This window comes from Grus americana, chromosome 28 (genome assembly GCF_028858705.1).
Source record: "Grus americana isolate bGruAme1 chromosome 28, bGruAme1.mat, whole genome shotgun sequence".
Taxonomy (NCBI): Eukaryota; Metazoa; Chordata; class Aves; order Gruiformes; family Gruidae; genus Grus; species Grus americana.
In genome coordinates, this window is record NC_072879.1 from 4,276,952 (window position 1) to 4,292,625 (window position 15,674).

Consider the following 15,674-nt stretch of genomic DNA (forward strand, 5'->3'; position numbering starts at 1 on the left):
GGCCTGGCCTTGCAGCGAGAGGGCGCAGAGGAGGGGTGCTCAGGCACGGCGCTCTGTTTTCCAGGCCAGTGAGGCAAGGGGACCACACGGGGGTGGACGCCATCTGCACCTACAGGAAGGAGCTCTCCACCCCACCCTTGGACAGGGTGCGCCTTTACCACGAAGTGAGCAACAAGACCAGAGGCATCACGCGGCTGGGCCCCTACAGCCTGGACAAGGACAGCCTCTATGTCAACGGTGATTAGTTTTTTCTTTTTTTCATGTTTTGCTCTATACATTTAGAATTTCATTTCTCATTGTATTTTTTCATTAAGTTATTCTTTTCCCCCTACTGTTTTTGTGTGCTTTCGGTCCCCCTCATCCTTTTTTTTTCTATTGTGTTTTACCCAATATTTCCTGCACTGGCCTATACTTCCTCCTCTTTCATATCTGTTTGTATTTTATTTAATATATTCACCTTTTTACAATATACTTTATTTTTCAGCTATTTTTAGTATTCTGATCTCCCTTGTTTTGGGGGGGTGGTTTGCGCCTCACTCTCCTGTTCTTTCTGTTTATCTTTAACGAACACGTTCTTTCATTTCAGAGTACCATGAAGCACATCTTTTGTCAGGTAAATCTACAAAATTTTTTATATTCTGAATAGAAACCTGTAGTATCTCATGTAAATATTGGCATGTATCATAGTTTATCCAATAGTGACAGTGTGTTTCTTCCAGAAAGAAGTATAAGTACAACTATGTTGGGGTTTTTTTACATGATTATCTTCCTCCTCCTTTGTATAAGGTAAAAATTAATTCCTATTTATCTTTCACATTTTCTTGTGTTGTGCTTCCAGGTACAGCTGTATCTTCCAGAACTGGGAATTTCACAGTGAATTTCACCATAACTAATCTCCAGTACTCTAACAGTCTCGGAAATCCATATTCTGCCAAATTTAGTGCTACAGCAAGAGTCTTGACTGCTCTGGTTAGTGTTGTATAGTCCTTTTTTTTCTTTTCTTTGTGATATTATGCTCTTCTAAATATGGTTGACTTGTAAAACATTCTTTTTCAGCTCAATCAGCTTTTCAACAAGTCTAGTATTCATTCTGTGTATACGGGCTGCAAAATGATGGCTTTCAGGTAAGCATAATTATTTAGCTTTAGAAAATGGGGGGGTTCATGATTTTGTATGGTACACAAATAGATCCTAATCCCTTAATTCACTTTTACATCTTTTAATTTATCACCTGATTCAAGAAACCCAAGAAATCATTACACTTTTTTCAACTATTTCTTCATGAATTTACTTGATTTCATACTTGCATCATCTGAAAGGTCAATTATATTCTCACCATTTTGATAACAGACATGAAAGAATCATCACTGGAAAAAACATTATTTTTTTTTCTACCTGGCAATATTGTTGAATTAAATAAAAGCCCCATGAGTATGTATCATGAATTTTGAATTCTGTAACAGAACATGATATATCCTAATTTTCCTAGACCTGCACAAAAAATTGAAGACACTGGAGTAGATGCTGTGTGTACCTACACAACAGATTCTGCTGCTTCCCAGTTTGATCGAGTGATTGTTTACCGTGAAGTAAGGAACAAGACAAATGGCATCACCAACTTAGGAATCTACAGCCTGGACCAGGAAAGCCTGTATATCAATGGTAAAGTGTTGATTTCCATGTGGATGTGGGGATATTCATTGGCTAATAGTACATAGCTGTGTTGTAGTTAAGCACAGTAATGACTAGTGTGCAGATGGAATAGCATTTGCAACATGTATACTCGGGCTCAACCTATGTGCTAGATAATTCACGAAACTCCATCATCTGCACAAATCCTCCTCAAACTAGCTCCTTTTACCTTCAGAGGCTTTTCATTGTCAGTAGCAGCTTTTTTAAAAAATTTTAAATAACATCTACTAAATTACCAAAACATGCAAAGCAGTATATACATCATTAAAAGTAAAGGCAACTAGTTTCAGCACAAATTGGGAACCTTCCTCCACCATTTACAATAGAGCTTTCTTCAAAATAACATGTCACTGCAATAGTTTAAGTGACTGCTCAGAAACAGCAAATCTATTATCCTTCTGTGACATTGTTCACCTATACAAATATCCAATTCAACTATTGCCTCATTAGTAGCATAATTCATTACTACTTTTTCCTTTCTCCTTCCAGATTACCATGAAGCCCATCTCATGCCTTGTAAGTACTTCTAAGTAATTAAAAAGCCATAATGCCTTAAGTGACAATATACAAGATAGAAATTAATGCCAATTCAGATACCTTCTCTTTTTTTAGCTTTTTAATAGAACTAGAAGTAAAAATAAGGTGCAGACATCTAACAGTGAGAGGAATTAAATACTAAGCACCATCAGTATCCATGTCTCAGCAATCATTTGAATTAGATCAGGATTACATAGGAGGTCAGAGGAGACTGTGTGAGGAGACCTGTTTGCAGAAACACAGAATCATACTCTTGGAAGGCTAAAGGGTAATTGATGTTGACATGCAGTTCAGTCTTTCCTAAGAGTAACACTACAAGTAAACAGAATCTGAGGCTGAAAAAGCTAGACTGTCAGGCCAGTGTGGTTAAACATCAGGTTTTGTACCCAGCAGGATAAAAGGGGAGATGGGGTTAACCTCAGCTCCTCAGATGAAGTGGTCAGGTACCTGTTTACAGCCTGCTCAGCTATGACTGGCCTTCTGTAGGAATCTGGATGAGCTGGAGAGCCCTCATCTGCTCCGCAGCTGTATGCCCTATGCTGTTGCTGGCATGATCATTCCATACTGAGCTGTTCAGTGTAGTGCCTATCCATTCCAACTGATAGGAGCTTCTTTATGCCTGGCCTTAGCAGGTTCATGAGTATTTCTTTTCTTGTTGCAACAAATTTTGCCCTTTTCTTGCAGCAACATCTCCAGCTCCTCCTCTTGCAACAGAGGGACATTTCACAGTGAACTTCACTGTGACCAATCTCCTCTACACATCAGCATTAGGAAATTCAAATTCTAAAAAATTTATTGCTACAAAAAAAACTCTGGCATACTTGGTGAGTGTCAGTCAGGTTCCTCTTGTGGCTGTGTTCTTGTTGGTTTTATTATTTATTCACTGTGACTTATCAATTGCTTTTTTCTTGGCAGCTTGATCATGTGCTCAAGAATAGCAGCAGTAGCCCTGCTCACACTGGATGTACAGTGGTGGTACTAAGGTAGGCACATCCTGGAAGCGTTACAGAAGACAAGGACAATTCAAATTGTGACTGACAATAGGATTATGCAGAAATCTTTGCATGTAATTCCTTCCTCATCCTGTTTCCTCCTGGCCTGGTAGAGCACGTTAAGTTCTAGAGTGCCAAGTAGAATTACACCTCATTTATGATCCCTTGTGATGGGGTGGTTATTACATAACTTCTTCAATTTCTTCTGTTTGTGCTTGCGTTGATCTCACACCAATTTCACACTAGATGAAGAGGGTAATCCGACTAATTTTAAATGCATTTGTTAGATGATAGGAGTGCTGTTCCAATTGTATAAAGCAGCATAATACTAAATTTTCAGAATTTGAGGGCGTTCTTTCATTCAATAACCTTTTACAGTATTTTAAGGCAAAATCCAATTCTATGGTAGTGTGTAAGCCAACTCAAACAAATGCACAGAAGCATCATTCAGGCCTGTAAACGTGTGTGGTTTTCCAGGTCTGCAAAGAACAGAGAGGGCACTGCTGTGGATGCAGTCTGCACATACAGACCCAGTGCTACCACTGCTGAATTCGACCGAATCAAGGTCTATCATGAGTTCAGCAAGATGACAGCCAGCTGCACTGAGCTAGGACCCTACCAGCTGGATGCAGCAAGTTTTTATGTTAGCGGTAAGTGGCCAAGCTGATGTCAGGAGTCTCCTGACTTAATTTGTTATCAGGAGAAATTGAGTTACTACATAACTACAGAAGCAACAAAACCTGGGGAGCAAGAACAAATGCTAACCAAGGCTGAGGAGCCACTGTCACTGCCTTTGCACCTTGTTATTCCTTTGAAATAATTAACTTAGCCAAATACAACATGTCATATCATAATACACCATAGGTCATTCTCCAGAAAAGCTAAATATCGACCCCTCAAGGTACACTATGGAATGCGTTCCCCTGAACGTCACTGGAACTGGACACCACTTGACAAAAGTCATACTTAAATTGTCAATGTAGAAGTAAAATTGGATTTAGGGAATGGGTAAATTCCCTCTCAACATCCCTAAAGAAGGGAGAATTCTGTGCGCTGCTGTAAGAAAAGCAGCAGATTGCCAACAACATACAGCAGTGTAAATGTGCATTTATGCCTAGACAGTCATCAAATCAGTCTTTCCTAGTAAATGTTTACACAGGATCTCTCAGATAAAAACAATTCAAGTTCTGTATTCCACTGTGTGCCAGACCTTCCAAATTGTAAGCCAGTTTCTCAAATACCGTCCTTTTTCTTCCCCACAGGTTATAATGAACTGCAGCCTGGACTATGTAAGTACCTTTAAATAGCAATTGAGGGCAAGATTTTGCTAGTTAGCAACAGCTTAAAAAAAAAAGTTGCACTAACCAAGAGCACTACTAGACTTATAAAAGAGTGTTAAGAGAATTTTGGAGCCTGTTAGGGAACTGCAGCTGCTATGACCCTGAAGCCAACTAGAATATCTGAGAATTTTTCATACAGTGCTTTTTCTAAGGATGATGATCATAAATTGTATTTTCAAGCAATAATTTGCCTTCCTTGTTACAGCTGTTGATCAAAGCACACAACCTCCATCACTAGTAGTGAGGAACTTCACATTGAATTTCACTATAACCAACCTCCAGTTCACTACAGATCTTGCAATGCCAAATTCTAAAAAATTCAAGTCAATGGAAAAAGTCATGTACCATTATGTAAGTCTGGCAAAATGATGCCCTGCTTGGACACAGTTCTTTTAGTATCTCTAATCTCTTACTTTTACCATGAAGTTTTACTTAAATCTTATTAAATTTCTAGGTTGACTCTTTACTCCAAAAAAGCAGCATCGGCCCTACTTATATTGGCTGCAAAGTAACCGCTTTCAGGTAAGAGCCATATCTGGGAAAAGTCTGTATCACCTGCTTCTTAAAAAATTGCCTCCCATTTCTCAGCTTTCAACACATCTGAGTGGTTTTCTTATATGGTAGCAATGTCTCCAAGTGGTTTTCTTTACACATCTTTGATCATATACTAAGACTTAAGATTGACTTCTCAATAATGGCTAAAACATCCTAAAACAATGCCTCATTTCCTAGGTCAAAGAAGGACAGGGATGACACAGGAGTAGATGTCATCTGCAGCTATAGAGATGAGCCTTCAGATCCCAAGTTCCACAGAGAGAGAGTTTACCATGAGCTGAGCAATATGACAAATGGTATCACCAAGCTGGGACACTACAGCCTTAACAGCCAGAGCCTCTACATTAATGGTAACGAGACCACCCCAAGGTGACACAGACTATTTTGATATGAGAATGAAGACGATCAAATATACCTCAAAACAGATAAAAAGTAGAGGGGACAAAAAAAAAACATCAGAGTCACTAAGTTAAAACAGTCATGAATTTAGTAACCACGATCCTGAATCTTTTGTGATAAAAACATGTGTTTAGTGCTGCTGATACATTCTTGGATTATTTTCCTAATAATTGTCCATTTGTTTTCCAGATTACAATGAACTGCATAGTCTGTCATGTAAGTGTAATGTTAAAAACGGATACTTGTTAAAGCTATTCAAAGGCATAAGATGATTTTGTTTCCCCCTGATTTGGCAATGCTCATGAGATTGCAAAGTATTTGAAGCATGTGATCGTGTTCATATGTTTTTCTGCTCTAAATGTAAAGAAAAATAACAGTACTGTCTAGGTCTTATGAAGATCCTGTTCGTATTTTATCTGTGTAATTTTTGTTCTCTCTTACAGTGGTGAAGCCAACCACCACACAAAGCCCAGGACCAATAATAGAGCAATTCACACTGAACTTCACCATAACCAACCTCAGGTTCACAACAGACCTAGGGACACCAAATTCTGCTAAATTCAATTCTACTGAGAAAATAATGCAACATTATGTAAGCCAAAGTCACACTGTTTTTTACTGAAATCACTCAGTATTTTGGGTTTCCCACACTCAAAGACCTTTCCTTGTCAGATTGACTCCCTGCTTCAGAAGAGCAGCATTGGCCCCTATTTCACTGGCTGCAAAGTAACAGGATTCAGGTGAGCAGTATAGCTGAAAGATTAACTTTCAACTTTAGCAAATGGATTTCCTTGTGTTTGACTGACTTTAATAACAGTTCTTTTCCTTTTTCAAGAAATCAGTATCATCATCATAAAAGTTCTATGCACTTTTGTATGATCCTTATCTTAAAAAGCCTTTTTCTTTGTAATACCATGTCTTAGTAATTCCTGCAGTTCATTTGAGAACTGTGGACAGATTTTAATAGTTTGGGGATTTTTTTTAATCACATCAGAAAAAAAAACAAACAGATTTTTTGGAATAACTAACAGAACCTTCATGACACTCAATTCCTCAGGTCAGTGAGGAATAGAGATAACACAGGAGTAGACACCATCTGCAACTATGGAAATGGCTCCCAGGTGCCCAAGTTTGACCAAGCTAAGGTTTACCAAGAACTAAGGAACATGACAAATGGCATCACCAAATTAGGAATCTATAACCTGGACAACAAGAGCCTCTATATCAATGGTAAGTGTTTGATTTTTCTCATTCCTCCAGGTACTAGAGCAATTTGGAATCACATTGGGTCCTAGGAGTCACTTCAATGTAAAAAAAATCTGACCTTAAGGAAAAGGTGGTCCCACTGGATTTTACTGCATAACTTATATTCATAAGATGAAGTGTATGCTTCCAACAACATTTTCACATAGACATTTTTGAAGATTTTAATTTCTATAATACATTGAAGAATGACTTAATATTAGTCAACCTCAGTCATTCACCTGCATATGAGCATTTCACCTGATTTCTATCCCACCAGTATTTAATTTAATCAGTAGCACATGTATTTTCTCATTGTAGTCTTTGCTATTATAAAAGCACCTTTGTCTGCTTAAGCAGTAGGTTAATAGATTCACACCCTTGGGGACTGGTTCCGATGATTCATTCCCAAGTCATCCATTTAATCATCCCCTTTCCTCTTTCATTCTCTTAAGTGTATAGTTCTCTTACATAATGCTTCTCTTGCATTTCCTTTCCAGGTTACAATGAACCACTTGAGAGATCATGTAAGTATTTTGCCAAACTCATTCCAGGGAAAGCTATGAAAGGAGTGGTGCACTCAGAAAATAAGAGGGGAAGAGATTCTTCAGAGTAGCCTTGGAGTGTACTAGGATTGGGAATGTCTTTGAAAGCAAAGACAGCTTTTTTATAGTAAGATCATAATCCTTTTCCCCTTTGATTATAGCTCTGAGTATAACTACTGCACCAAGCCCAACATCCAGGCATTTCACACTGAATTTCACCTTGACCAACCTCCAGTACACAGCAGATCTGAATGCACCAAGTTCCCCCAAACTCATTTCCACAGTAAAAGTTATCAACCATTATGTAAGTCTGGCTCTGGTTTAGCCCATTTTGTGTTACAGTGGTTACGTGCGTTCAAGTTCTCAGTTGTACTTTTTTTTTTTTGCAGATTGACCCTCTTTTCAAAAGCAGCAGCATAAGGTCTGTGTACACAGGATGTCAAGTGATGAGATTTAGGTAAGATTCCTGAAAACACAATTAACCATTTCTTTATCTGCTCTTATACACCTTACATTTGCATAAGTTATCATAGTTATTCTGATGCCAGAAAACATAAGCCAATGACACCTCCCTGTTCATTCATTATTTTCTTTCTGGTAAAATTACTTTGGTATTTAAGTGTCATTGCCACAATTCTTGAGAATCTGCTGAAAGATGTAGGAGCCCAATTGCACTGAAAGGTTTCAGTGCCTGTTGTTCTAGTCATATAAATTACACAGGGTGTTCTGTAAGCATCACAGTGTCCTAAAAAAACATGTCTGATTTTTACTTAGGTCTGGGAGAGACAGGGATAACACAGGCATAGATGCTGTCTGCAGCTACAAAAATAATATCAGCCTTGCCAGGTTTGACAGAGAAAAGGTTTATCATGAGCTGAGCACCATGACAAATGGTGTCACCAAACTGGGTCACTACAGCCTAGAGAAGAACAGCCTGTACGTCAATGGTAAGCATCTATGAACAGTGTCAAAATATGATTTGGGGATCACTTGGAGATCATTCCTCATTCTTCCACTCCATTGGGTCTTGAGCACTAATGAACTTCCCCTTTGGTTTGTTGGTATTCTGTAGGTTTTGACAGTGACAAAAATCAATCCAGCATATTGCCATTCTAGAAGCATTTCCATCCCTTAAATCATACAAATTCCTGGAGAATGTTGCTGTTGTTACATTATATAATCTGAACAGGGACATACCTATATTGTTTTTGTGGTATGGATAGATCTGATGTAAAAATAAATACACTCTACCTTTTTTATTTAGGTTTCCCCCTCACAGACACAGCTATCACCAGAAAGCCTTTCCTGACTGAAGCTCCAGCTAAATTGGGCTACAGATTGAGCTTTAGAATAGTCAATGAAAATCTAACCAACCCAGACTCTCAGTCTCCAGAATACAAAGCAGCAGTGGAAAGCATCAGTAACAAGGTAAGGAGCTGCAGCTCAACTACCATCATGTCTGCACAGGTCAATTTTTGCAGCAACTGCCATAGATTTATTTTTTTAATTCAAAAAAAAAATCAACATTTGGGAACAAAAATTTCTAGAATCTAAAAGATGAGATCAGCCTTCATGTCACTTGATTTTATTATGTTACATGTGATCTCAAGACAACATACATTACAAAATGCAAGAGGTTTGGGTCATCTGTTAAATGCACATTCAGCATTTCAGTCCCATCTCCAGAAGTGTATACAAATCTCTGCCAACTCAGGTCAGCACATACATAATTCATTGCTCAGAATCCAACACATTCTCTTCAGCACCAATCTACCAACATATAGATAAAGCCTTAATTAGGTCAGTTTTGCTTTTTAGATGAGGATGTAGCATTCCATACTTTGAGTTCTGAGTCTGTGCTGCAAAACGTGGCTCACGATGACAGCTGTCAGTCAGCAGGTTGTGCTGTTTAACACTGGCAGCTCACTCAGATAAGACAGAAGGGCTTGCCAAGCTGGAAGCCAGACTCCATCACCAGAAGGCATATTCTGAAGTAAAAAACAACTTCCATGAAATCCAAAAACCCCAAAACTGGTGTTTCTCCAAACTTAGAGACCCTTCTGCTGCCCTAAAGTATCAACCATGAGGCCCAGAACTCATTAATATTTAACATGACATTTTTATTTCAGATGAATCAACTATACCATCAGAGCAACCTGCGAGACCAGTTCCTGAACTGCAGTATTACAAGGCTGAGGTCTGTGATACAATCTGATTTTGTTTAAAAGGTTGCCACACCCTGGCACCATTCCCCAGTGGCCAAGTGCCATTGTCCCCTGCAGAATTCCTCCCCTCCATTCTCCTGTTGGAAATTATTTGGTTCATGCCCTAAGTCATTTCCAGACTTCCCAGCATTCAGTTTGAATATTTCCTGACTTAGTATCAACTGACATTTTTCTAAGTCTCAGTCAGGATTTCTCTAAGGTGCTCTTAGGTCTCTGAATATCCCAGTAATTACCATCAACAATCTTACCTCTTAATGAGGACCAAATAATGGCCCTGCAACCTCTGCCCTCCTCCCAACTTGGGCTCCACTAGGTTTTAAAAGTAGGCTTCAGATATAACTGTAATGTCCTACTCCAGATGGGAAGAAGCTTGGACAAGGGACCCTCACACATGATAAAAGCTTTTTTTTTAAAAAAGTGCTGATCATTGTACACATGCAGTTCACAGAGAGAAGAGGTAATGGTATTTAATTTGCTGTCCCTGGCCAAAGGAAAAGCCCAAAACAGCCTGTTCCATGTTTCTAAACAGCACCACATTAGCTTAAAACACTTCACACTCAGAATAGCAGGAACCCTTTAGGAAATCCTTTCCCACATGAAGTTTTATGATCAGCCTATTTATCTCAGAACATCTGTTTCTCTGTCCACAGGACTGGATCCATAGTGGTCGACTGCAAGTGCTTCTTCCAGCCAGAGCCCAGCATCAACAGGGCTGTGGTTGAAAGGGCTTTTCAGGATGGCACTTTCAATACAACCGGACTATGGCTGGGGAGCAGTTACCAGCTGCAAGGATTCTCAGTAGAGAGTATGTAGACCTCGGATCACTGCTACCCAGTTTCCACCCAGATCATCCCACTTTGCCATAACATACTCAGAATTCCCCAAATTCTGGTTTATGGGGGAGGTGTGTCAGTAACATGGAAATAAATCTACATTATCCAAGTTGAATCACTGAACTCAGGTCAGAGTTGGGCTGGTCCTTTGCCACATTGGGTCTGTGTAGCCCTTTAGTCCTCAATGGCTTAAGGTGTTAATGTTAAATAATAAGAAAATGAACTGGTAACTACTCACCATAACTTCACACATTAGAAATAAACAGGCTTTTAGCTTTTTTCAAATGTACAACTTCCCAAAGAAATGACTGGCCTGGTACATTGCTGAAGGACTGATTTAAAGGGTAGACTGGGAATTTGTTATCAGACCCAAATGCAACTCAAGTTCTCTTTATCTATTAAGACTTAATAAAACTTAGGTTTTCCCAGCTAAAAGTCTGCAGATCAATGCTGCTTCACAGAAAAGCCTCTGTTTTTCTCTGCTTGAATTTATCTTGACCTTTTCTCTCAATTTCCAGGCTTGGAACTAGCAATTGAGGCAGCAACTTACAAAACACCCCTCAGGTCTGGGAAAGAAAACTTCCAAGTAAGCTTCAGGATCTCCAACTTTCCCTACTCCCCAGAACTGCAGGATTCCAGGTCACAGATGTACCAAGTGAACAAAGAGAAAATTGAGAAGAAGGTAAAACTAACAGCAATAGCTGGATTTCCCTGTCCAAATTAAAGATGTATTAAATGTACTCAATTTTCCTCAATTGTTTTTCTTTCCATCAGCTTGATGTATTCAGAACTAGCAGCCTGAAGGACTACTTTGCTGGTTGTACTGTTGAGAGCTTTGGGTATGTCCTGCTTCAGAAGTCGGTTTTTTTTTTTTCCTTGAGTCCCAGAAGAGCAGTTAGCAGAAAAGGCATTCAGAGCCACAGCATGGTGTTTATGCCTCATTGCCAACCTTTGTGCTCTGGATGACGCATAGGAGGCACCTTCATTCAACTCTGTCAGTTTTGCCTTTACCACAAAAGGTTTCTGTCCAAATGAGAGGTGGTTTTGTTTCCATGCTAGCAAAGCTATTTTCACACATAAACAATTCCAGAGTAAAAAAACCTATGTTCTCTCATTTAGCTTATTTGAATAAGCTAGAAATGCACTGAAACACATTAGCAAAACAATCATCAGATCTGACCAGCTGGAGAGCAAAATCTACTTCTGTGTGTCTTCTCCAACACCTCTTTGGAGGAGCAAAAAAAGCTGATTTACCCCTTAGAAATGCCTTGCCTGGGATTAAATCAGTGGGTGGATTTCACTGCATGAGTTCCTGTCACACCTAGCATAAACTGCAAAAACTGATCCCTTGCTAATAAAACATTGCTTAGACATCTGCAAAGTTGAGCCTGAATCTGAATCCCTCTCCCTGCCTCTACTCAGCTCTATTTTTTCTCCTGTCCCTTAATGACAACTCTGGCTCTCATCCTCCAGGCCTGTCCATGGGAAAGCTTACACAAGTGTTGCCTCCATCTGCAAATTCACACCGGACCCCTTCTCAGGGACTTTACAAAAGCAAAAGGTGTATGAGGAGCTGAAACGCCTGACACATGGGTTCACCAAGCTGGACCCCAGCTATGAGCTGGAAGATCAGAGTCTGACTGTTGAAGGTGAGAGCTCCCGAAGATTACTTTAAAACAAAACTAATAAACATCCCCTCACTCACCTCTAGAGCACTCTCTCACCTGTCCCACCCTTTATTTTCAGGTTATTCTCCACTCAAAACAGATGAACAGGAGTCTGAAAGATCTGGTAAGTGCTTTTCAGGAGTAATTCACCCTGCAGCCACTGTGAATACTTGAACTACAACAAATTAGCATCACGTACCTTGAAACTGGAGACTAGACCTGTGCAAGAGCCCAGAAACCTAGAGCTCTCAGGAGGCTGGCAGCAAACAGCAGGGGCCAGAGCCAGCCTGAGGAAAATGGAAGTGAAGGACAGGCAAAACAATGCAATTTGGGAAGCTGTTTTGAAGCTCTGGCACTAATAAATTTTGATAACAAAAATCTAGATACAGTGCTGTGAGCATAGCCACAACCCCAGAACTAACAGTAAATGGAAGAAAAAAAACATACTCTGAACTGTTGCTTTTCCACACACCACAAACATGCTGGCAAAAGTAACTACAGATTTTGCTGACAACCTTAACCCTGTTCCCTTCCCCAAAAGAGTCCAGCTGGCAGCTAAGACAGAACTTTGTCTCTCTGAACATCCCTGAAACCATCCGAGGGCTCTGATGCTGAAGTGGCATTTAAAGTTGTAGATCCTCAGACCCTCATCCCATTTTACCAAAGTTTCTGTACATCCTGTCCATCCTCACATTGCTGGGGCACATTTGCCCTGCAGCCAGGGAAGGCTGGATGCCACCTTTTTTTGCCTCACCTATGCACTGTACAGTACTTTTGAACTTTGCCAGGGTGAGATGTCCCCCTCTCTGTCCTACGTACAGGAATTCAAAAAACTGATGTGCCCTTATTTTAACTTTGCAGAGGTTCAGTTCTGGGCAATTATCCTCATCTGCATTTTCGCCCTGCTTGGCTTCATTCTCCTCATCTTGTTATGCTTCCTGGTAAGTGGCCCCTTTGCTGTCCTACCTCTAACATGTCTATGGCAGTGCCCACCCACCTGGGGAGCTGCCGCAGGGACATTCAGACACATCCCCAAGAAGCCCAAGGGAAGCAGTACCTGGCACACACAGTAACAACAAACAGCATGCCAAATCCTCCTTCAGTTACTGCCAACTCTTCCAAGGACTCATGCACAGGAAGATGGGGAAGGGTATTCACAGTCAGCTAGTAGATTTCTAGGAAAGGAAGCAGTGGATCATGAATGAGATCTCTCTTTGCCAAGAGAAAAGTGTAAAACCAAAGGTAAGGCAAGCACCAAGATAACAAGCAGGTTGAATTAGAGGATCTCCCACAGCATTTCTTAAACCTCTTCTCTGTCTAAATACAAGCAAAATTATCAGGCTACAGAAGACAACATTTTTAATAACCTGCTGGAATCACATCCAGAATTTTGTGTCCAATGCTCTTAACACAACTGTAGCAGCCTTGCAGGGCTGCACTCCAGCTGCATACCCTTGGAAAGAGCAGAGCAGATCCTCTTCTGATATCTGGTCCTGATTTGATGGGGGAACAGCATCTTAATAGCACTGTTTCAAAAGCAGCTGTGTTTGCTTTGCACCAGCTAGAAGAGAACAGCTAAATCTACAGAGAACATGGATTAGTGTCCTTGGAGGTTCAAGAGTAAAAACTACAGTCAGGAAGATTTAGAAGAGGAAAAATCTCAGATTCAAAACTGAGGGCTGTGCTAAGTGTCTGCCTTTAGGCAAGCATCTCATTCACAGAGCCTCTCCATCCCCACCTGGAAACATGGTCTGGGGGCATCTAATGAAGAGCAAAGCCCAGACTTGGGTTTTGTTGCCATTAACATTTTCTTTTCCCACCAGATCATCTTCTGCCTAAGAAGAAAGTCAAATCTATACCAGGTTCAACAGGGCATGTACGGAGTGTACTTCCCACATCTGAACACGAGAAAAGTGCATTGACATAACAGATGAAGTCTGTCCTCAGACTTGTTCGTCCATTGATGAAAAATGTTTACAAGTACTAGAAAAATGTTTCTTCAATAAATTATGTTTAGCATTTTCTCTTGTCTTGAGGCAAATCTTTGCACTATTACCATAACTATTTTCATACTATGGGAAACTGCCAACAATGCAGACGTTGAGGAAAATATTTTTTTAAAGCACTGCAGTATTTTATACAAATACCACACAACCAACAGAAAATAAAGACTACCAGGAACTGCAGTTTGCAAGACTCTTCAGTGTTAATGTCAGTTTTCTGAAATAGGCTTAAAATTATACTAATTTATAGATTCGGAGGGACTGACTATTATAAAACTAAAAACTTCCCCTAGATTTTAGCTTTTTCCCCAGTTTATCTTTTAAAACGTAAACATCTCAAACTGATTGAAACATTTTGTCTATTTAAAATGACATCAAGAGATTATGTAAAGATACATCATCCGAGTGCGACACAGTCACTCTGTCTTTTGAGATTGATACTGATTTCAGTTGAATAAATGCCACGTTTGTTGCCATGAAACTATTTCCATGTATTTCCTCTGTAGCAACACTTTTCATCCCAAAAGAGAAAATGCTTTTGCCCTACTGAAATCCCTGAGCTTTTGCTCCTCAGTTGTCTTGGGCATCCCGTAGCACAGGGTCCGATGTTACAGGGATCAGGACCTTTCACTGCCCCTCTGGACCACCTGAGCCAGATTTGCCCGAGAACACCTGTTGTTCACCTCAATTTTCTGCACAGCACAGGAGATGATGCTGATCTCTACGTAATCATTTGATACTATCATTAGATGAACACTCTGCTGAAAGTGAAAGCACTAGAATTAGAATTAATGAAACCACGATTAGTCATTAATCCTTCCACTGCAGGCAACATTTCCACGCAATCAAACTGGCTTTTTACTTTCAAAGTAAAGCACCATGGCAGGTTGGACCAGTTCATCCCCCAGGTCAGGTTCCTCAGTGCAGAGTGAAGTTTCACACACAGAGGATTAGAAACCTGTTTGCTCAATCAAACAAAAGTTTTCAGGCATCCAATATTATGTCAGCAACATCAGATTAAAAGCTTTCACAGCCGCTTGCAAATGACCTTTGTAGGTTTCTGTGCCACCCTGCACGCCCTGGCTTCAACAACCATAGCATGACAGAAGCACCGTGAGCAGAAAGGACTTCACATCTCAGACTTTGATGGCAGGCACTCAAGCTGCATGACAGAGCAGGGCTGGTGGGGTCCAGCATTAGAGCAGCAGCTCCTGCCATGGCAGTCCTGGGCAAAGCCCCAGCTGTTCAGCCAGCTGTCCCTGCTGCACCTCCGTTTCCTTCATCCTGGCAGTCTGGTGCCCTGCTCCCCTCTCACCATGGAGCTCCATCTCTTACACTCAAACACACGAATGATGCTAATAACAGCACAGAGTGCAGAGATGTAACAGCTGGAATGTGCTGGGAGAGGAACATGTTATTTTGTGGAGCCATTTCCTAGGGGTATTGAATTTTCCTTTCTACACAATGACCACAGGATAAAAGCTGCCCCTCAGCACCATGCGCCACACCACCACCACCACCACATCCCCCAGGCTCTGCCCACAGGCGTGCTGGGAACACAAGGAGCCCAACACACATTGCAGACCAGACCAGCAGCCCCTGTGCTGGCACTGCTGTCCTGTTCAGCCCCGGGGAAAAAAGGGA

General features: G+C 40.6%; 1 protein-coding gene across 1 annotated transcript in view; it reads left to right on the forward strand.

Annotated features, from left to right (window-relative positions):
• The window catches only part of MUC16 (mucin 16, cell surface associated), a gene marked incomplete at its 5' end in the record, with an annotated part of 34,767 nt that extends 20,812 nt beyond the window's left edge, over positions 1 to 13,955 (forward strand). The window contains 29 exons of the mRNA XM_054805964.1: positions 65 to 237; positions 839 to 969; positions 1,057 to 1,124; positions 1,490 to 1,662; positions 2,182 to 2,208; positions 2,914 to 3,053; positions 3,145 to 3,212; positions 3,699 to 3,871; positions 4,484 to 4,510; positions 4,767 to 4,912; positions 5,016 to 5,083; positions 5,294 to 5,485; positions 5,724 to 5,731; positions 5,959 to 6,107; positions 6,188 to 6,255; positions 6,573 to 6,745; positions 7,258 to 7,284; positions 7,464 to 7,606; positions 7,692 to 7,759; positions 8,077 to 8,249; positions 8,567 to 8,730; positions 9,432 to 9,499; positions 10,178 to 10,332; positions 10,879 to 11,042; positions 11,135 to 11,199; positions 11,834 to 12,009; positions 12,107 to 12,151; positions 12,889 to 12,968; positions 13,851 to 13,955. Of these exons, the coding sequence (XP_054661939.1) occupies positions 65 to 237; positions 839 to 969; positions 1,057 to 1,124; positions 1,490 to 1,662; positions 2,182 to 2,208; positions 2,914 to 3,053; positions 3,145 to 3,212; positions 3,699 to 3,871; positions 4,484 to 4,510; positions 4,767 to 4,912; positions 5,016 to 5,083; positions 5,294 to 5,485; positions 5,724 to 5,731; positions 5,959 to 6,107; positions 6,188 to 6,255; positions 6,573 to 6,745; positions 7,258 to 7,284; positions 7,464 to 7,606; positions 7,692 to 7,759; positions 8,077 to 8,249; positions 8,567 to 8,730; positions 9,432 to 9,499; positions 10,178 to 10,332; positions 10,879 to 11,042; positions 11,135 to 11,199; positions 11,834 to 12,009; positions 12,107 to 12,151; positions 12,889 to 12,968; positions 13,851 to 13,949 (3,211 nt within the window). The remainder of the gene's footprint in view (positions 1 to 64; positions 238 to 838; positions 970 to 1,056; positions 1,125 to 1,489; positions 1,663 to 2,181; positions 2,209 to 2,913; positions 3,054 to 3,144; positions 3,213 to 3,698; positions 3,872 to 4,483; positions 4,511 to 4,766; positions 4,913 to 5,015; positions 5,084 to 5,293; positions 5,486 to 5,723; positions 5,732 to 5,958; positions 6,108 to 6,187; positions 6,256 to 6,572; positions 6,746 to 7,257; positions 7,285 to 7,463; positions 7,607 to 7,691; positions 7,760 to 8,076; positions 8,250 to 8,566; positions 8,731 to 9,431; positions 9,500 to 10,177; positions 10,333 to 10,878; positions 11,043 to 11,134; positions 11,200 to 11,833; positions 12,010 to 12,106; positions 12,152 to 12,888; positions 12,969 to 13,850) is intronic.
• Between the last annotated feature and the right edge of the window lie 1,719 nt (positions 13,956 to 15,674).